Source organism: Sander lucioperca, chromosome 10, assembly GCF_008315115.2.
Source record: "Sander lucioperca isolate FBNREF2018 chromosome 10, SLUC_FBN_1.2, whole genome shotgun sequence".
Lineage (NCBI taxonomy): Eukaryota > Metazoa > Chordata > Actinopteri > Perciformes > Percidae > Sander > Sander lucioperca.
The window spans coordinates 37,185,436-37,208,658 of NC_050182.1; the positions used below are offsets into that span (position 1 = coordinate 37,185,436).

At 43.8% G+C, this 23,223-nt stretch overlaps 1 protein-coding gene across 2 annotated transcripts in view; it reads right to left on the bottom strand.

Annotated features, from left to right (window-relative positions):
* The window catches only part of rspo2 (R-spondin 2), a 74,754-nt gene that overhangs the window by 13,025 nt on the left and 38,506 nt on the right, over positions 1–23,223 (bottom strand). For both annotated transcript variants that reach the window (XM_031278364.2, XM_031278365.2), the window contains exons 4-5: positions 15,821–15,964; positions 14,638–14,826 (exon numbers count right to left, since the gene is read on the bottom strand). In XM_031278364.2, the coding sequence (XP_031134224.1) occupies positions 14,638–14,826; positions 15,821–15,964 (333 nt within the window). The remainder of the gene's footprint in view (positions 1–14,637; positions 14,827–15,820; positions 15,965–23,223) is intronic.

Here is a 23,223-nt window from a genome sequence, read left to right on the forward strand (position 1 = left end):
GTGTCTTTACAGGTCTCCCTAAAAAATCAATCAGACAGCTGCAGCTGATTCAGAACGCTGCTGCTCGAGTCCTCACTAAGACCAAAAAAGTGGATCACATCACTCCAGTTCTGAAGTCTCTACACTGGCTTCCAGTGCCTCAAAGAATTGATTTCAAAATACTTTGAAACTACTTGCTGGTTTATAAATCACTAAACGGTTCAGGGACAAAATACATTTCTGATCTGCTACTACAGTATGAACCACCCAGACCAAACTAAACAGGGGGAAGCAGCGTTCAGTTTTTATGCTCCACATATCTGGAACAAACTCCCAGAAAACTGCAGGTCTGCCGCAACTCTCAGTTCTTTTAAATAATTTCTTTAAGTAATCTGTGTCCTTACAAAATAGACAGCGGCGATAACGCAAAGGGAATAGAATGTCAGCTGTTATACCAAACTTGTAACCAATTATTTCCATAAATCAATGCTTTTAGTCCCCCTATACTTTTAAACAGTGCCAAGATTTTGTCTGACTTCATCTGAAGTAAATAGCTTAGTAAAATGTTTTCAACTTAGCCTTTTTTCATTTCCTGAAAAACAACGGTTTTGGACATACAAGGTTTTCACCCAACAGCGATGATATGAGCCCTGTGCCGTGTGAGAGCAGAAAGCTTGACGTAGCAACAATAACTAAGCGGGGCAGGGTGTTATGGGTATATCGAGAAAAAACAAGGCGACCATGTGTGATCCGCCCTCTCCAGCTCGCATGCGTACAACAATGTGTGTTCATGCACGTGTGCACACACTCTCCGTTCTCTATTTCCACCTGGTCCGCATCCTCCTGGTCTCCGTGGGTCTGTAAGGGAACAGAGGAGGATATAGGAGGAAATTGTCCAGCATGATTCCCTCTTTATATCTCATTTCTGCCCAAGTCCCTTTATCCATTCTCCTTTCTACTAGGAAACCCCAGGAGGAAATCCCTCACATGTTTGGATGTGGAGCACAACTGTCCCGAAACAGGACCAGACCCTAACAAGCTGGGAGCCAAGCTAAGTCAGACGGGCTTAGACACTAAAACAGAGACAGGGGCCATCAGGATCATGCCGCAATCCCCGTGCAATGTCCAGTGATGAGGGAATCAAGTCTGGCCGGCCGTGTTTTGTTTTCTTTGATTGTTCAACTAACTCTCGGAAGGGGCTGTTGTTCAGTCTCCTCTGGTGATCCAACAGACTGCACATATTTTTTGATAAAAATAGTTCATTAGATCACGGCGGAAGAAAGGGGGAAGGGTGTGTTTGATGTGCTCGCAGAGCTCCTGTTGCATTGGGAGAGAGGTAAAGCCGATCCAGGAAGGGCTTGATCCTCTCTAAGGCCTGTACTGCATCAAACACTTGTCAAACACCAGGCAGACGGACAGCTGAGTGGCTCTGACAGATCTGATCACAGACACGGGCAATAAGAGTCACCGCCACTCAGCTCCCTCTATCCAGGCAGCGCTCTCCCACTCTTGTCAATAATCCCCCTTTGACTCACTAAAACACAAACAGAGGGCTTTGAGGCATATGGCAGACATTTTCTTGTTGTTTTTAGCTGTGTATGATTACAGTGCAATTTCAACGGTCATTTCAGGGTCTCACCTCACCGAGGAGAGGTTTGTGTACTCCAGAAGGCAGCAGCATCTGTCAGAGATGCAGCAGGGGAGGGAGAAAGGAATCAAATCAAAGGGATGCTTAAGCTCCCACTAATCCGAAAGAAATGTCTCAAGGCCTGTTGGGATCATGGTCCTGAACCTTGCCACCCAGCGGGAAGGAGCATTTATATTTGAAGGGATTTGATATGGTACCTGGGAATGGGTTAAGTTTCATGACACCGACCACTCAATCATGTCTGGAGATTTTCCTCGGAGAGCCATCATATTAAATTCACTAAAAAGGCAATATCATAAGTATTTCTCGCATAGCAGATCACTCAAAACACAGACATGGGAAAAGTACTCGCCAAATGTGAGTATCCCAAATTAGGGAGGTTGTCACGTATCCTAGAAAATGTTAAGAATCAGACGCATAGTTATATATTCATAACTGTATAATGTTGTGCAAAAACTGCATTCTTATCATTGACTCTATTATAGGGAACATATCATTCATATATATATATATATATATATATATATATATATAATATCATATATAAATTCACAAAATTACATATTACACTTTTTGACATTTTAAATATTTAAACACTCAATATCTGGACTACATTTGGCTGCAACCACCAAAACTGAACAAATCATCCTTGCATATACATACGTCTAAAATTACAGTTATATCACACTCACAGCAGCATATTTTAGAGAACAAATTCCCCTTGTCTTTGACTTACATGATGCCTGGGACTAGGAGCACAGAGCATCTTTAAACGTATTGTTTTGATCTGTAACTTTACCCCTATTTTCCACTGGGCGTGGAAACTTTATTACGGAGCCCCAGAAGTGACATGGAGAAAAAATAAATAAAAAACATGTACTGGGCACAAACACTTTTGCGAGATCTTGACTTTGTTTTGCGAGATATCGAGTTTCATTTGCAAGATCTCGCAAATCCAACAAACAATAAGACTAACCTTAGTAGCTAGCTAGCTACTAGCTAGATACTAGCTAGCGCTAGTACGACATAATGATTACATCTCATGAATACATGCCAAAGTTAAGTGTTATAATGAACATTTTCGTTGACTGTTGATTGCAATGACTGCAGGCTAACCTTAGTAGGTAGCGCTAGTTTGTGTTGTCGTAGCAACCGGTAGCAACATGCACGTTCATGAGCTCAGTGTTGCCAACTTATTTCATCACATTTACATCAACTTATGTGGCTTACGCGAGATATTTCTCTCTTGTGGCCGCCAAAAAGTCACCTCTCTCTTCTCTTCTGTGACTGAAGAGCTGCCCCTCCCCTGTCTGCTCTCTCCTCATGTGCAGCGGCACTGCGCAGGCAGGTAGAAGGGGAGGGGGGACAGGGTGCGGGGGCCGGTGTAGGTACGAGAGACAGTGGGATGGATGTTTTAAGAGAAGGAGAAAGACGCCACTGAGCTGGCCAGGCCCTGGGCAAGCCAGCCTTCTTTGAGAATTCTTTATCGATCTTTCGCCCTCCCTTAGTAGAATTTTACTTAGGCTACCTAAGTAATAATTATAATTTAATATAAATTCCTGTAGTGAGTTTGTGATTATTTGGCTAAAGATTTATATTTCTTACTATCTACCTTGCTGACACAACCACTAAGCCTTATGCAAATTATTGCGTAATGACTTCGTAAATATGCAAATAGGCGTATGACGTCATCTAGCTACTTTTAGTGACTTTTAGAGCTGGTGATAGCTACTTTCATTGGAAAAGAGTTGGCAACACTGCATGAGCTTCTCTCTTGTGTCTTTTACAAGTATAGTTGGTTCTCTTAATACATCCATGGTATAGGTGGCGAACTCATGAACTTGCCGTTTCATTGTATAAAATATTCACTAACGTTAAACATTGTGTTTTCGTTGTTCCTGATCATTTACATGCTTATCTAAATAAACGATGGGTGTATTTAGAGATATAGAGAACCAAGGAGATGTAATCATGTCGTGCTACTAGCTAGCGCTAGCTACTAAGGTTAGCCTGCAATCATTGACATCAACAGTCAACGACAATGTTCATTATAACACTTCACTTTGGCATGTATTAATTAATAATGCTTATCAAAATAAACAATGGATGTATTTAGACAACCAAGGAGACGTAATCATTATGTCGTGCTACTAGCTAGATACTAGCTAGCGCTAGCTAGCTACTAAGGTTAGCCTTATTGTTTGTTGGATTTGTGAGATCTCGGAAATGAAACTCTATATCTCGCAAATAAAACTCGATATCTCACAAAACAAAGTCAAGATCTCGCAAAAGTGTTTGTCCCCAGTACATGTTTTTGTTTTTACCTCCATGTCACTTCCGGGGCTCCGTATTTTATTATATACTTTTAATGTAAAAAGAAACACATTCTTTTTCTCATACTTTCTGTCTGAATATAATGTATTCACTCTCTGTCTGAAACACTCCATTTTAGCGCCTCTCTCTTTAAGCCCCACTCGCGAAAAAGCCCAGTTTGCTCTGATTGGTCAGTGTTTCCAGGTCTTCCGCATTTGCGTTCTCAGAGTTTCTGCACTGTCATTGCAGCTGGGGTAAAGACTGTAACGGCACTGTTGCAGCACTTTCTACCTATATATAGTATAGTTGTGACATCACAACCGTACAGAAGTCCTGACGGCTTGTTTAAAGGCACCGTTTCTGAATACAGGCTGTGGATTGTACATTTACTTTCACAGTATTTATATAGCACCTCAACCTGCTTTACAATTAAAAAAAATAGACATGGAAATCTCACTTTTTACAATATGGGACCTTTAATGCAGATTAGTTAGACGTGTGTATAAATACCCTGCTCTGAGCAGGCTGTTCATAGTTACTGGCTCCAGACCAGTGACTTTTCTTTCAACTCACAGAAAAGCAGTTTATCACGGCAGACAGGCATGTGTCACTAACTTGTGCTAGTATTTTCTCCCCGTTAAGCTGAAATTGCTAACTTGTGACATCACCTTAGTGTTCAGCTTTTTTGTTTTAATGGGGGTGTAGTGCTCTACAACCTTGGTAAATTGGCCTTGGCCTCTACTTACCACTATAATGGTACTGTGATTAGTCTGCAATCCCCCCTGTATTTGTCACTGTTAATTCATACACACACACAGAGAAAAACACCCAGACACACAGAGAGCACACAGCCAAAGGTCTGGCAGGTCTGTACTTGCTGCTTTGTTGTGTCTGCATGTCTGTGCTCTGGTTCCACGCTCATGGACACGAGTGGGTCAGAAGCCACAGGCTCTCTCTGAATCACCAGCTGTAATTAAAAGCTGTGATGTCTCTATAAAGATGCCCACCATAGATGGAGAAAGAGAGGGAATGAGGGTGGAAAGAGTAGGAGTACTAGTGGCTGAGCCAGTGCAACTGTGCACCAGATGTTTTCTGGCTCCCCCGTTCGGCTTCCTTCTTTTCTCCTCCAGCCAGACCACTGGAGAGGGAGGACTCAAGTGCACGCAGCGCTGCCTCGCAACATTGTGCGCCACGCGAACACATCCTCCTCTGTGGCATGCACATTGTTCCTCAGACGGCTCCGCGTTGTGATATGTGATACATGAGCGAGAGGGTGACATTCGAGTGCGAGACAGGAAAAGAGAATGGAAACAGGGACGAGAAAGAGACTGAAAAAGAACTGACTTGTTCTGCCTGTGAGGTCTGTTTCTTTATTGTTTGGTGGTGTCTATTACACGTGTCTTGCACTCACGGCTGCGTGAATGTGTGTTTGTAAGTGCGTGTGTGTGTGTGTGTGTGTGTGTGTGTGTGTGTGTGTGTGTGTGTGTGTGTGTATGCGTCCTCATCTGCCTAGTGTGGTGGAGATGTGGAGATGAAAGTGTTTGCGGCCCACAGGAGAGCTGGCAGCAGCGTCGGACTGGAGGTCTGGCAGACAGAAAGAGGAGGTGCAGGGATGCAGCACCATCAGACAGATCCCACGCTATGACGTCTATATGAGGTGAGAAACCTCGACACAGGGGCTTAATTCAGCATAGGGTCAGACCGATACAGGCACTTGATGTTTTTTTGACTGGACTGAAGCAGAAAACCGATATTTTGTTTGTTTTTTATGGTCGCATTTCACCATTCCAAACACTTCCAATAAAATACAATTTTCCAGTTTTCCAGCTTCCTATGAATGTTATGCCTATCATGGTAGAAGAGCCTCTGAAACTACATTTGGATCATCACAACACACTCCAAATCCGTACTAATGAAATGTTTTAAAGCAGGGTAAGCAGGATTCATTATAGGTTTTACAGATTGCCACCCCTGAAGCTGCTCTGTAAAATCCTCACTGTATCGATTTCTCTGGCCCGCCTTCTGATATAAAATGAGGAAAATAAACACAGACTGTGGTCAGGAGCAAACCTCCATCATATCACAAGTGGACCGTTCTGGCTGGTAGTCACCAGATATTTCATAAAAGACAAAAACAGAGGTCCATGTATGAATCCAACCCTACTTCAAAGATCTCATCACAAGCTGTTGCCATCCATCCCTGTAAAGACACAGACCGTGTCTCGTCTGCTGTAAAACAAAAAAAAATCACAGGGTGTAACAGCATAAACTGCCCATCAAGGGAACGTTCAGTGAAGGCGCGCTTTATGGCCCCGACCGTGTCATGGGCAATATCAGCCCATATACTGCTCAGCGGGGGGAAATAGCTCCCGTTTGTGGGGCATGAGAACATGAAAACATTCCACTTCTGTACAGTATTTTCCCCTTCTTCTCCTCCTCCTCCTACTCCTTCTTCTTTCCCCCTCCAGTTTGCTGCCACTTTGTTTGTTTGTGTACGTCTGTTTTTGATGGGGGTGTTGATGTCGGCCCATATGCCTCATTTCCTCTGCCAGAAGAACGGCAACGGAAGCCTCGCAACCAACGCAGTGTTCCTCCTCTTTGACAAAGTCTAAACTTTGCCTAAACAATATGTGCAAGCAGGATGTCAAGCTTAGAAATAATCCATTCGGGTCATGATTTCATAAAACTACGCAGCTTGTAGTCACTGCTGAGAATGAACATCAACTTTTGTCCATGTTTTGGCTGCCGAATAGACATCTACTTGACATCAAAGAGTATTCTTGAAAGATATCTACATCCGCTAGCTTGGATTTATTGGAATAGCGTTGCTACCGATGCACACTTCACAATAGAGTGAGTTAAACAAATAAGAGGACTGCTGTATCTAACGTGTGTACATGAGTCTACAAAAGGCAGTTCAGCAAAACCACAACTCAACTGGGCCAAAGAGTGTGAAAAAAAACCCTTCACTAACACCCCTCCTCTTTTCTTCCTGCTTGGAAAAGACCAGATGACAATAATGTGGAGTATGGAGCCCCAGTGAGCGCTGCTGACCCCTCCTCTTCCACCTCCCTCCTTCCATCCCTCCACCCCTTGGTCTTTGAAAGGCCTCCACATGTTTATGGCTCATGCCTGTGGTATGACGATGGATTCTCCATATAAAAGCCAGCAGGATCATGGGGTGTTTCAAATATTGCTCTCTGAAGACAGTTGCTGACAAAATGACAGCAGCCATATTTATTTTGGTCAGAGAGCACGGGCACTTAGTGGGAAGTTAATCAGAGACCCCCCCCTCCTCCTCCTCCTCCTCCCCCCCCACAATAAGGAATGTACCCAGGGCAAAGAAGTCTCAGAGACTGCTGGTAATGACTTTCTCCTCTGACAGAAGATTTAACGCCGCTAAACTGCACGAGAGGCAGAAAAGTAAACCCAAAAGTTTGGTTTGAGAACATCAGCATAAAGCAAGTGTTGATTGCCTGTCTAGACATGAGCCTAGATAATCAATTTTCATCTGGTTAGGAGGAGATATGAAACATAAGCGTGGAGACTGGGGGGTGGGGAGAAAGAATAATCTATGGCAGAGATTAGCAAATATGTTATAGCTGAAACAGAACTTGTGTTAATTTGTGACTGTGACCGCAGCGGTGACCATAACTGCCATTGGCATTGGGATGCTGGAGACCTGTCCAAGTCAATGACAGGTTGATGTGTCATTCCTCTTCACCCATACTCACTACAGCATAGTAGAAAGCTTCCAAAAAAACTCTCGGCTCACATCTCAGCTTTACAGTTTCACAGTCGTGTGTACAGCATGAGGAAATCATCATTATGTTTCTGTTTGAGTTTTTTTTTTTCATCTTCACAACCAGATTTCTGCAGCATTTAATTCAATGAATGAACGACGCAAGCACTGTTGCAGTGGGAGGTGTTGGGTTTGTGGTGTGTGTGTGTGTGTGTGTGTGTGTGGCATCACAGTCAGACGCCAGTCCAGGCCCTGTGTCCAGAGCCAGGCCATCCATGCTGTCCAAAGGAGGCAGGTTCCTTCTGAGACCTTCTCACCAGCTACTGTGGCAGCCCCTATGGAGCTGCCTTATTAAATGAAGATTAAGCTGTGGCTCCCCCAATCACAACAGGCTGCGGTGTGAGGCACACATAATCACTATGACAGGTCGGCTGCCAATTAGTGCTCTCCTTCTGTCCTGGGAAAACGCTCCTTGCTCCGTTCCCGCTGGCGGGATGAACTGATCCGGATTGTTCATGATATTACCCGGGCCAGAGATCGCCGTTAATCACCTCCCGTCATTCCACTGTGGCAGAAATGAGAGTGGGACTTGTCATCTGTGCACCAGCTCTCCCTTCCAACTGTCCTGACTTCCCGTAGAGCACACCCGGGAAACATTAATTGGAATAATGAGATAAGTACATGAAGGAGCAGAAGTGCAAACCTCTGTTCTCAAGTGCTTTGGGTCGACTTCAGAGTGGTGGCTCGAGCAGGCCTCGATTTGTTGTTTGGCTTGGACAAACTGCACCGTGAGCGCTGAGACTGAGAAAAACACGCTCCATCAATTAGCTTTAAGTTGAGAGCGTGCATCTGTTTCAGAGAAAAGCTGGCCTGATGGTAAAAGGCTACATCTGACAAAAACACATCCAGAAATGTGTTTGGATGTCGGGGTTTCCAAGCCAAACACAGGCTAGACTCAGATGTGATCACACTGACTGCGTAACTAGAACGCTCAGAAGTGAATGGCATCTTTCGCCAGAGCTCAAACCTCTTGGCTCAGCGAGTATAAACACACAAAATTGTGTGTCACACGCTCGTACGCATGCACGCGGATTAACTGCCTGCTCGTACGCAAAGACTGCCAGAAACCGGAATTGTTTGGTGTCTCGAGCAGTGTGCGCTACAGACAAGGCGGTTGAGCTTCCTCCAGAGCGGATTTGAGGCAATCACCATTGCTCTGTGCATCGTTTTACAGGAGCAGAGACTTTGGAGCAGATGGTTCGCAGACGGTGAGGACCAGGAGGTCCACAGCACTGTGGATTCACCGCAGAACCACACTGGCTTCAGACAGAACCTGGCTTAAATCCCACCAGTCAACCAAATCCTGCTGGTCTAGTCGATCCAGGGCGGATCTGGGTTCACTTTGGTCCCCTGCACCAGTAGGTGCTTGTGGGGGAAATTAAACAACTGCCCGCCTCTCTGTCATGTCCATGGCCTTAAATACAGACAAAAACCTTGCGGGGCCTTCAGATGTCACACTGCGGAGGAGTGATGACGTGGCAAACTGAGTCTAGGTGGGTTTATCCTGTGTACCAAAACTTGTTTATCCAGGGTTTCCAATTGATGGCAGAGGGAATAGACTGGGCATCATGGCTACAAGAGGTAGTTATCACAGTTACAGTTCAAACACAAAATGTACACAGAAGTTATGACAGTATTAGTGGTGGCTGGATCCGAGCACTCAGATGACTGATGGGATGGAGGGCTTGGCCTCGACTGTGCCCTACAGCAGAAATGGTTTCTCTGGTTACATACAGGGGACATCAATACCCCCACAAAGGCCTGTAACTCTCCAAGTACAGGTACACAATCCAATGGACAAATATAATCATTATGTGCTCCTCCTTTCTTATTCTTCCTCTTTCTGCTTTTCCTTTCCTTTTCCTTTCCACAGGGTCAGCAGGGTGACTATGAGTCTTCATGGGCTCGTAGAAGCATTTAGAGTGTAAAGTGAACTGCATTGTTCTGGAAAAAGCCAGGTCTTAAATACGTTTCTGTTTTCAGTTCCAACATTTGCTAAGCTATAACCTTTTACTGTTCCATAACTTCATATCGTAAAACTCCTGTTCTTGTTTGGGTTAACTTTGGGCTTGGCCGCCTCCTGCACTACAAATGCCCCTCAGATTAAATCTAATTTTACCTACAAATCAAGCAAGCAGAGCTGCACAAAAGTCGGTATGGTAGCAGGCAGGAGTGACATGCCGTCTGAGAATCTGAAAGCCGATTTGTAAAATTAGCCCAAGTTGCAATGGCGCGTTTGTGTTGGACTTTAGTCTCTCTTAAATCCCAAATCAGGGATTACATTGAGAGTGGGAGTTTGGAGAGCTTTTGCATTTTAAGTTGTTTACACAAGATCTAATGTCACTGACATGGCAGAAGCAGCTGTTGTTCAAAGATTATAGTAGAGTGGGTGGGCAAGAGAGGAAAAAAAGGAAAATACCCAGATGGATTGATTGGCAACGCAGAGCAGCAGAAAAAAACAAAGCAGAGAAAGAGCAATCCAACCTGTCACACATATCTGTTTGTAAACCAGTGAATCTGGTGACAGGGGTTGCTGGGAAATATCTGTAGGGAATTCCATAATGGCATCAATGTGCAACAACCGGGTGCTGCAGTGCTATCAACTCTGCTCACCTTCCCTCTCTTCTCCTCCCATCAGCTCACAAGGCAGAGAGAGGGGAAACCAGTCTGTCAATGGTGATAGCGCCGGAGCAGCTATTAATAGAGTCTCTTTATTGTTTATAGTCTGTTCAGAGCACCACTCCAGGGATACAACGGATAGAAGAGTGTTTTACCGTCTCAAGGGTGCTATGCAAACGCCTGGCTCACATGTCAGCCATTAGACAAGACTTCCTTATTCCCTATAGCACTGGTTCTCAAACTGTGGTACAAGTACCACTGGTGGTACGCGGGTGGAATCTCTAATATAACTTTTTTTTAATGAAATTAATTAATGTCAAAACAATACTATAGAAATACTACAACATTTCCAATAATAATACTTATGATACAATAATACAATATGATCAGTTACAAGTAATTTAAAATAAGTGTTTGTTTAAGTGTAATATTTTTGTTTTCAATATCAGCTTGCTACATAGTTACGTTCATGGACGGAGTGCGCATAAATCCATAACTAGTTACGCTGTGATGGCAAGAGAGTAAGCAGAGGTAAAATGAGTGGTTATAATACTGCAATCGTGGCTCCAAACAGGAAGAAAAGTGTGGATGAGGAGGACAATATTTTGAACAGCTCTGTTGAAACTAAAGTGGACGAGCACAAGTGCTAGTCGCTACTTAAGCAGCGACGGTGAAGTCTCCACAGCGCCTGCTAGCAGCAAAACAGTGAGGAGATATGACCCGAGTCACCTCAAATTTGGAGCGGGACGGAGGAAGTAACAATAAATACGGTTGTAGGAATAAACCTGCCACCTGCGTGAACTGTCCATAGCTTAGTCTAAATCCACGACGTTCCACTTCAGGGATTGCTCCGGTGCCACCGGAAATTCCGCAGTATGTCACTCTTTTCGGCCGGATGTCCGTTACCTTCCGCTTTCTTTGTGTTTCACTGCATTCTAAACTCCGGTTGATTTATGAGGACTATGGTTAACTGCTCCTCAGATCTCTGCAGGGTAAATCCAGACAGCTAGCTAGACTATCTGTCCAATCTGAGTTTTCTGTTGCATGACCAAAACTACTTTTGAACGTACACACGTTCCACCAAAACAAGTTCCTTCCCGAGGCTATTTTGCAGCGGCACCGTGGCTCCCAAGACGGTTGTGATTGGTTTAAAGAAATGCCCAAAAACCAGAGCATGTTTTTCTCCCATCCCAGAATGCTGTGTGGACTAGCCAGACCCTCCTCCGCAGCGCTGTAGAGGAAGGTCTGGCAATGCGAGACTATCTGTAGCTGAATAGGGTAGGCCTACGCTACTCTATCTTAACGTGGGCCATAACGGTGGTACTTAGAGAGCCTAATATTTTCTGAAGTGGTACGTGATGTAAAAAGTTTGAGAAACACTGCCTTACAGAGATTGTCGAGCACATTTTCCACTGAAGTATTATATAAAAGCTATGCACCAATTTTAAACAGCTGGTAGAATTTGACAACTATTTTCATCAACAATGCACTGACGATGTTGTAATGACTTGATGTTTTCAAAAGTAATGTGATTAATAGCAATTGGAATACTTTTTTCCAAATAAATAATGCTGCAGTTGTTTAATCTCACTGCCAAAAGCACACAAAAAAATATGATGCTCCGTTCAACGCGGCTGGTGGAAACGTACCAAATTCTCGTTTTATTTTTTGCCAAAATTCAAACGTTTGCTGAAAATTCGCATGACAGTTGCATGGAAATAGCGCTTGTGACATTGGACCACCACATATTTTGTCTGTCCATGTGCTCCACACAATCTTTCCCTACAATTTTGGGGACAGAGTGTGTTATCAGGAAAATGGTGTTCTGGCAAACACCAGCTGAGCTCAGCAAATGAATCCCAGCAGTGCGAATGATATATTGTTTACACTGATCAGCAACTGGTACGGAACACATCAGACACGGTTTACACAACTCGTCATGTTTGCTGTGCCTCTTGACATTATCTGGGGTTTACGTTCTCTGCTTGTGTATGTTTTACAGAGGGATGAGATCTTTGCCAACAAAGAGGGAAAAGAAGAAGATCCTTTGCATTGTCCTTGTGCGTCTCGGTTAAGCTGAAAGACAGGGATCGGTCAGTGACGTCCAGTGTAATTTAAATACGTGGATATGTAGAAATGCAAGCCCGGGTGATGAGATAAGCATTGCCATAAATAGTGTGTATACCTACATGCTGCGTCCTCTTATTTCCTGTCTCCATTTAATCCGCAGAATCTTTACGGTCTGCAGTTATATAATCCTGTGCTTATCCTAAACATTGGTGTCTGGTGTCCAGCGAGAAGAGCTGATAAAAGTGTTCATTGTTAGACTGTCTTAAGTTCCAAGTGATCATTATAAGCACTTCTTATATTTATATTTCCTTCTGAATATAAAACACATACGTTGGGGTTACAGTTTTCTACATTGAAAAGATTCAATGTACCACACTGCATTGCAAATCCTGTTATTTTAAATAGTACTAGGGACCTACAGTATGGCTTGCAAAGTCTGTGAAATTTGTATTATTTAAAAGGTCACATAGCAACATATTTCATTATGAACTAAGCCATATTGCAGCCCTTTCTTGAACCTTCACTTCCTGATCACCTGCATTTCAGAGGGTGGCCTGTCCTCCCATTGGACTATGCTTTATTATCACTCACGGGAAGTGATTATTTTACAATGTCAGTCGGTTGAGCTCCCATGTGACGGCACTGGATCTCTTCCCGTTCGACTTTCGGCAGCTTACATTTTTACATTGTGTTTATTTGAACTGAAGAGTGTTGCATTTCACTGGCTTTTGCCAAGTGGGGATTTTTCACTAGCGGTCGAGCGGCGGGGAATTAACAACACATGCCTAAGTCTGAAATTTACCTTTATTAAACTGGCCTCCACAGCTCTTCACGAGCCCGGAGAGTCCTAAGATGCACACAGGGTGACACATTTACACACAGCTTTTAACCAAACAGCTGAGGCCACTGATCTTCCAAAGAGACGTAACTCAGCCATTGGATAAGGAACTGTACTGAGTGGTTTGCAATGAACAGCAGCTTCAAGTAAGATGGACATGGGGAGTCTGCTGTCAGTTTATAAAGGACTGAAGAAGAATGGCCCTGCTATGCACTCAATTTAGACTTCACAACAACTTCCCATCAGTGACTTCATGCTTGGGATAATTAACGGCAGTAACCATGCGCAACAATGCTAAATTTTAATTAAAAAAGGTCATAAAGTTTCTTGGAAAAGGTCAAACAGGCATGGTGAAGTCATGAAGAGGCGTTAGGGGTTGGGGAGAAATTCCCTGACAAACAGGACCGGGCTTTAGGAACTAAATGTGCCATGGAATCACAGTTTCCTACCCAGAGAGCAGCAACTGCCTTGATAGTGCTGAAATATGAGAAACTATCAGGGTTTATTTCAGGTTTATTTACTCTTTCACCACTTCACTAAATGATCCTCCCATCCAACACTCCAGGCCAAAAATGGAGAAAACTCTGCGAGGTTAGAATATTTTCCTCTTTCTGTTAAACAATGTTTTTCTTTTTTTGACAGCCTGAATGATATCTGCCACTGTAATTGCTTCCTTATTTGGTGAATTAAATATTTACACTTGGCCTATGCTAATCCAAAGTTTATGAGAGACCTAAAAGTGCATTAAGGGAAAAGACATTTATTTTAAAAGCACTGCTAACTGAGGCCATCAACCCCAAATGGTGTGTTTGGACCGTCTGAGAGAAATGGTTTACTTTTTAAAAAAAAAATATTTCCCTTAGCTGTATTCACACAGAGAGAAATTCCAGAATTGACTTCTCATTTAATGGCCTGACATACATGCTGTGTGCACCGCAAATATCTCTCAGGCTGACGAGAGGAAACAGAGACGGCCATTGAGGAAACCTGCAGTCCGTACTTTGAAGAATTCCACTGAGGAGAGGAAAGGAGATGGAAGAGACGGGGGGAAAAATATACCTCAGAAAAAGAGCTGGCTCGAACAAGGCCGCCATGGAAAAATACTGATATTTCATGCATAGGAACGCCACTGTGCACCTCAAAAAACGACGGTAAAAAAAACAAGGCTGAGTGGAAGGTACAAAGGTTACATGAAACAGGTGGAACTCTGAGATGGGTTGAAACAGTTCTCCAATGGAATAAGTGGGCTGTTTTCTTTAATATTCACCAGAGTAGTGTAAACTTTAAAGTGAACATGGATGGAGTTTGGACCGGCTGACAGAATATCTCTCTCACACACATTAACATATGGCTGTATGACATCCTTACCTCTCCTGCAGTGCCTCATGGCCATTTTGCACATCCTGGACTCAGCGATGGTGGGACAGGGTATTGTGTCCTTGGGTGGTTTCTTTACAATGTGCCGCGTCCGGGTCTCCAGACCCCACTTATAGCCACAGGTTTTGTTTCTCCTGGTGCAGGCTCCCCATTCGCTCCACTGGCCCACCTCACAGCCCTCTGTAGAAACACACAGAAACAGGGATGTGCAGTGAAACCACAGCAGAGTGCAATTTAGAGGCAACTCAAAGACCCCGGGTCAAGCTATAATACAGGGTAAAGGAGCTTTACTGGGATGCTATAACCTCTTTGTGTGTGGCCCCAGTTCAACTGGGAAACACCTACCAAACCGACCTACAGTCGTTATGCACATTACAAAAGAGAGCAATCAGAATCGTCAATAACGTTGGTTATCTGGAACAGATAAATCCATTACTCTTAAAGTCACATACACTGGTTCATTGAGCAGGTCCAATTCAAGATGGCACGAATCATGTTCAAAGCAGGAAATAATCTACTTCTGGGAAATTTACAAACAAATGTTTATGGAAATGCAGGGTGGGTATAATCTGAGAGAAGAACTTAACTTTAAAAACTCCGCTATCTGTGGGGTGAGTTTGTGGAATGGTTTGAAGCAGGTGCTAAAACATTGCACAAACATTAAAAAGTTGTATAAAAACACTTTATTAAAAGGATATGAGGATGAAGAGTGGTGATTGTGGGTGTGGGTTATTGTACTGACTGTACTGGGACAGGTGATTATAGAGGGATGGGTTGTGGTGTATAAAATTACTGTATGTTTGTTATCTTGCAATGAATATATAATGACATATGTAATACATAATGTGTACAGGAATGACAGTTGAATAAAGGGTGGGAAAAATAACAAGCTTCTGCTTCGTCCCGCTCCTTTTTGCAAATTTCGGATATATTGTTAACACTTTTTCAACACACTTAGTGTATTTTTATATTTTATTATTTTTTTGTCCGAAAAAAAAAAAAAAATTAAATAAATAAAGAAACCAGAAACTGCTTGTTTTTCAGTCCACAATTAGCAAGCCAACTGAAAAGTTATAAATACTGTTTACAGGTAAAGAAAGGTGTAAAAGACAATGTTGTTTACCCTCTTGATCTTGATTTCATTTTTTGGACATATTTGTGTTGTTTCACGTACCTCCGCACTCCATGGTTTCCTCCAGCGGGGCAAAGCCCTCGGGGCACTTATCAAAGCAGCGCCCTTTGTGTAGGTAAAAGCCAGACTTGCATTTGGTGCAGAAGTCTTTGCTGAAGCAGGACTCACAGTTCTCTATCCTGCACCCTGGAGGAAGAAGGAGAGGAAGAAGAGAATCATCAGAGTCTGAACAACTCTCTCATCTGGAGTTGATAGAAAGCTAAGGGGTTTGGGGAAGGGGGTTCTTCAAAGGATTATACTGTCTCTCCCGCAAAAAAAAAGAAAGGCCGCCGATGCCCTGTGAATCATTTCTCTCCAGGTCTCAAGTGTATTTCAGCGAGCGTGTTTCGCCTGACAGATATTTTATTTTTCATCTTCCTGTTCTTGTCACGCTGACCTCTTTCAACAAATTGCACCGACATCCAAAAGTCCAAGTACAAACACCCAAGCTCACATGCTTTCAACTAATGGTGTGATGCAACAGAAGAATACATCCCATTAGGGCTCTAAATAGTGTCCTAATATGCTATCCTATCACTCCACACATTGCTCCAATCTGTGTCATGTGTCTATAACTGATGAATATTGGGAAGACTGGTTTTCATTATGATGGCTCACGATCACAATGACTGCCTGCTGTGTGGATCCTTTAAGTTCTGGCTACGATAAAAAAAGGGGGAAAAGTTGGTTAGGAGTGGGGAGGCGTGGTGGACAACGACATTTCGCGCCACCTTAATTGCCAAACAAATGCTGATGCATTCAGTCAGCAAACACAACAGCGCACTTATCCTCCCACGCCACACCCTGCCGCTGCGCATGACACACAGCACCGCGCTTGCAAAGAAAGGCACGGCGATGTGTCATCAAGCTCTTACTCTACAAATAGCACAAATTACAACAACCACACCAACACGGCGACGCACAGGCCCACATGATTAGAAGGGGCCTCCCAGAGCTGGCTAATTTATGACGTTCCTCAAAAGCTCTATGTGGCCCTATTGCCCAATAGGCTTCCAATACCGGTGAACCACAATCTATAACCTGCAGCCACCATCACCCACCGCTTGCAGGTGGGCTTCCCAGGTAGGGTGTCATGCGCCCCTCTGATTTTGTCTCGCACTGTCTTCGGTGCGTAAAACCTGCGTTACTGTGATTTTCCACATGTGAGAGGGACGGAGGCTGAGGGCTGCTCTTTTATCTGTGACCCTTGCAGGGCCCGGGGAAGGGAAGGTTCTCACAATCACACCCCTTAATTACACCATCTCCAGCTAACCATCAGGCCTCCTCCTCGACATTCCTCCGAAACGAGGGGGTCCCTCCCCGCTTCACTTTGAACCCTAAAGTATGGCCTCTGCCCACTCACTCTGGTCTCACGCTTTCCCGACCAGTCTAAACAAACCATGGACACACACACACACACACACACACACACACACACACACAAAAACAGAAACACACAGAAACACACACATACCAATCAGATATGGCTGGAGATAGACCCACTCTGCAGTGAAGCTGTACTCCACATTCTGAAAACCGTAGATACACTGATCATAAATTACTTATCTCTTTAGTTATTTCCTGTGTTCTCACATCATGTTATTAATTTAATCATCTATTATTTATCTCATCTAGGTATTTTATTTTGCTCAATTTAATCTTATATCTTGACATATGTCTTGAACCTCTCTGGAGTGCTGTGGAGATTTTGGTGTTGCGTGTGTGAGTCTAAGGGCGGTATATTGGCGTATTGGTTTTTTTTTGTTTTTTTTTTTGGTTTTTTTTAGCTCTTATCCACTTTGTTTTGGGTGATACAACACAAACCCAATACAAAGAGCAGGCCAATTAATCACCAAGCTATTTGGAAAGCACAAAGCTGTCTTTTACCCTTCACACTTCCTAGGCCTGTCATCACCTGAGAGACGTTTAGCTCCCAAACAAAAAATAAAAGAGTAAGAGGGGGAACAAGAACATCTGGCAGTACTTTCAAGCACTAGGGTTATTGTGCAATCCTCAGTTATTGACAGTAACTAGGAGCAACGCAGATGTCTGAAAAACTGTATCCTTGCAGCAACAGTAGCACTTGACAAGGTTTTTGATTTGAACATCACTGTCAGTTTCAGATGTAAGGCAAGTGTGCAAATGCCCGCAAATGTTGTTTTTGTTTTTGTTGTCACCCTGTGAGATGGATGAGGTGGATGACACATCAATCCGGCTCCAGCTCCATGGGAATTAGAATGCAGGGAGGCAAAGCTGGAGGGTCAGAGGTCATCAGAGAGCGAGGTGGGTAGGAAGGGATCACTATGACAAACATTCATCCCTCTGTCCAGTTATCTGGCAAAAAGGTTATCTGAGAAAGCGTGGGCTATCTGTGACACTGGAGAAACTCCCATACTGATCAATGGCCAAGTCGGTAGTTAGGCAGCTTGTCCAGTAGCTCCAGAAACTGATACAGGGGAGCGGGTTTATTCTCCCTGGAGGATTAACCTCTGGACCACCTTTAAAATCTTCATCTAGGTGCCTCAGGGAGACTAATGAGAAATAATGAGGTCATCAGATCCCATTGAAGGCCCGCTGTTCCTGGAACTTAAACGTATTATCATCATTATCTCCCGTCCTGGTTCTGGCTGTGAGCTATATTATGAACACAAGAGGAAAAGCCTTAGATTTCAGCTCTGAGGGGAATTTCAAAAGCTGCAGGTAAAGTGGGAGGGTGCATGATTTGAAGACCAGTACCACCGTTATGGTACGTTGTCCAAATATGTGTTTTTTTGTGTTTATTTTCACGGAAGGGATAGCGCTGCTTCCCAGCATTGCACGCTAGTGGGCTAAACCCTCCTACAACCCCGATGGCTGCACCTAATTGGACGAACGCTTCACGTGGGGCTGTCTGCCTCCGAATTTAAAAACGGACCATAATGGCGGCTCGTTTGGAAAAGTTTCAGAAAAATGTGCTCCTGAAAATATTTTATGCAAGAAATAGGCTATGCAGTTGCTGAATCCGTCTTCATTTCAGATCGACAACGGTCAGTTTAAAAGATTTTCATGAGTTTTGAAGCTGAGCTGCCTGCTCCTCATTTGCATAAAGTAGCCTGGATTCAACTTTATGCAAATGAGGAGCGGGCGACTCAACGCCCCACCTCCCTAATGTCCCCGCGACGCTACCAGAATGCATTGCACACAGAAATGAATGGAAAGTGTGGAAATGACGCTTGACAGTGGACACGTACTATTAACTCGCTCACTGTTTTTGTTGTTTGTTTGACTTTACACTTGAATTGTGTGTGGTTTGCATGTCAAGTGCATTTGAAGTTGAGAGATGAGTCACTAAACGTCACTCGTGATCTAATGGCGCGTTCTTGGCAGAAGTTGGTACCTCAGCTGTGGTCTGGATAGGGAACCCACCGATTGTATCACGGACTCTCAAAGCCTCAAGTCAGCTTCAGTCAACTGCTGTTCCTCCGCAGCCAGACAGCACCATGTGTAATCTCTCCATTTATTTAAACAAATGTTCACCGTGTAAAGAAAGGGTGCCTAATCATTAAGTGAAGATGGATGGATCTCTCTTGTTCCAGACGGGGTCTTTTACATTATCTGAGCTGAAGGTGGGCTGTGAGACCCCTCATCAGTCTACTGAGAGTCTCAGCCTCCCCCAGAAAGCTAACCAGAAGCAATGTTGCACAGCAGGAGTGTCCATGTCGTAAAAGGCCTGGCAGTGTGAGGGGGAAAACAAGCCCTATTTTTCCATCCTTTGCCTCCAAGCTGAGTCGAACAGCTCTGACCTACTCTCTAGGCCCTGGGTTTGGCTGACATGGAAGCTTTGGCTTGCTCGCTGCCACCCAGCCATGTCGTGTGGAGCTGCGGAATGGCAGGAGTTCATGGCAAAGGCGAGAGCTGCCATGTTCTTCCCAACTCTTTCAGCACAGTTTTTTCCACCTGGGTGCTCCTCCGTGCGCCAGCGTAAAGCTAGGTGAAGCAGAGTTGGTGTTCCTGTCAATCAGCATCTCCCAGAGCGAGAACTGCGATGACAGATGTGTCAGCGGCCCTCCTAGCTTCTTCACTCCAGGGAACACAGTCTGTGATATACCAGGATCTGCTCCTGTATCTGCTCAGCCAGCTCCAGCATACACACAGACACCTCAAGCTTCAGACATTGGTCAAGCACAGACAGCCCTTCCACTCACACTACAGTACGCACAATTAGAGTTGTGAGAAATAACCCGATTCAACTCTGCATCTGGCTGTAATGTCCTGGGGGCAGGGCTTGGTCCATTCATTGTATTGTGAAAGAGCAGTTAGTAAAGCTGTGATGATTCATGGTTCATGGTAAGGCTCAGAGGCCAAAAGCAACTGGTCTTTTTGTTGGTAAGACTGTGCAATTGAAATACCCACAAGCTCAGAATTAGAGTGAGAAAGATAGAACTTGAATGAGAGACATGGAGAGGCTGTCAGCGCTGCCAAATAAAGGTTGCAAAATCCATGTTAGTTGCTTTATACAGCCTTGGTACCAGTTTGGCTGAGGCCCACAATGGCTCTTATCCGCCTCCAACCCAACAAATTCCCATGATGTACTTTAAAACTAAAACGATCTTGGAAAAGGCATATCTACTTCCAGCCCTAATTTAATGTGACAAAGTAGCGGGAAATACAACAATGGGATTTAGTAACAGATTTCCTCAATCAAAGAAATGCAGTAAAAAATAAATCACAATTGGCAATCCTAAGAAATTACCTCTGACAGAGGAGTCTCTAGTGGCACATTAGACTGGCACTGACTGAGCTGTGATATTTAAACCACCAAGATATTGGCAATCCCGCGCCTTGATCAGACTGGTTGTTGGTTGGCAGCGAACACAGCTGGGATTTCTGCATTTTTTAAAGTCCGCTGCAGTGGGATAAGGCAACTGGGTTGGTGGCTAGAGTGTGTACTGTATGTGTGTGTAGCAGTGGGGGGTCCATAATACACCCCGAGGGAGGATGTTTTGAATACAGCCTTGATCCAATGCTGACCCTCTCAACACTTTCTTACTTTTAAAAGACAGCTCTGATAGTTGCCTTTCAGCTCATAATTCTTTCAGCCTGCGTGTGATACAAAATGACAGAATACGCTTTGGCTTGGGAATGTATGTTAAAACCGAGGTATTATGAAATGTGACTGAGGCGAGAGCATGACTGCACCACATTCACACAGATTTGGCTGTACATAAAGCAGCACACTGTGTGCCCGTTGCTACAAATCTTCCCTGCAGAGCAGTGGGTTGACACCCACAGACACTGGTGTGGGGCCTCTTCTGGGCGACTGATAAGAACCCCTGTGGATAACACTGGAGTTACTGCATATGGTTTATGGCTCATATCAACACGTCTGTTAGCTGCTGAAAGGAGTTCTTACAAAGCAGAGACCCAAAAACATAATATATGGACATGCAGGAAGGTATTATGCAACAAAAAAGGCATTGCTAACAAATGGCTACATCTCAGTAATCTGGCTTCTATGAAGGTCCAGCTGAAGTGTAGCTGTAAATGGGCTTCCAGTTATGTTATGTTGCGGAAAGTATAGTTCCTATTGTTGTTGGCTCTAATTATGGAGTTATTTTCTCTGCAGTGTAGGGAAAACCCCAGAACAGTGAGCCTTAAATTTCTCAAGTGAGGCACCATTTCTAAAGTAGTCCCGAATGATAGAAATACTTCAAAAAAGTTTATAACTAAAACCAGCATGAATGCAGATTTCTTTGCAAATTGCACAACTGAAAATAATTCTATTGTTTAATTTTCTTTTTACCTCTTCATTACAAAAAAAGTACAATATTCCATCATTTTCTGTTCAAGTTTTTAAGATTATTTTTTGGCCATGAAAGGGGAGAGAAGGGGAAATGACATGCAGCAAAGGGCCGCAGGTTGTAATTGAACCTGCATGCAGGTCAAGTGCAGTAGAAAGTCTACAATAAATTACTTTTTAAGTTAAGGTGAGACTGTGATATCTATACCTATATCCCAATTCAAGGGCCACAGTTTATCCCCTAAAGGATGAGGCCCATACTGGTGGGTCTTTTAGAGGACTAACCTTATAAAGAAATAAGCTAATGGAGGTTGATTTAAAATCAGATAGAAATAAATACTAGGGGACTCACCAATCCTGCTCTTGATTTCAATAGTCAAAGTCGAAAGCTTATCTTTTCCATTAAAAATCATGACACCCCTACTTACACTCTGAACTGTGACATCTTACTTCAACACATGGCGAACAACTGGCAAAAATGTTAATGTTGAAGATATCACACAGCTAATGATTTAGCCCAGTGATAAACTGATGACCTGTCCAGAGTTTAGGGGGCCTAGTGCATGCTAAGATAAGCTACAGCCCACCCATGGTGCTGAAAAGAAATTCATAAGAATGTTTAAATGCTGTTTGGGAAGTTAAAAAACTAGGGTTAGGGTTATATATATCTAGGCCTATATATGTACATTTCAATAATAATAGTGCACTTGCCTTAAGCTTCTTATCGGTCAAACTATCTGTGTGACTTGCCTTGCATCAAACTCCATAATACTGCTAGAGAAGAGTGAGTTCATCCCTTCTCTCCACCCATGGCTCTCTCTGTCACAAGCCTCAGGAGTCCCTTCAGAAAAAGTGAAGTTTCAGCCAGCGAGTGGCTGGGTGTACAAGCCTCTTGCTTGCTTTGCTCTTGTTTTCCTTTACATGGGCAGTCCACAAAAAATATTCTTGTATGAGATAAAATCGCATAGACAAACTCTGGGGTAATAATACGCAGCTGCTCCCTAAGTGATTTCAGAGCCTGTGTTTAAAAAGCTCACGATAACAGAGAAGTAATGCCACGTTTCAGGCCTCTTTGGAAACCAGGAGCACCCAGCGGCTCTGACCACATCGGGGGAGAACCCCTCACCCTCATTTGTCCACCGTGCCTTTGAGCTCTTGCGTACCAGTTGCCTGTTTCAATTCACAAAAAATATTCACTGACCCGACAATTAGCTTCCAAAATATCCTCTTATGGAGGTTGGACGTGAACTGTTTAGCGAAAATGACATGCGGAGCGCAGCTGAGAATGAGGCTCAAATAGGAAACTAGATTAGAGTGCCATGACTGAAGCAGCGATCACATCAAAGTAGGTCTCACTTTGAGATCTGATGTAACGTGACAATACAAGATGTTGTTCTATGAGCAGTTTGTACGGAGAGAGATTCAGATTAACTCGCCGCACATCAGGATCAGTTAAAGTCAAAATTCACCCAGCATGGGGATTGTACCACAGAACAAGATGTCTTTCTTTTCCAATTCTCTGAGTCATGAAAATAGAGTGAGTCCCGACCTCCCAGTGAAACCAGGGTTCACACACTCTAAAACTCTGAACCAAACCAAGCCATACCTGAATGTAGGCTTCCTGGGA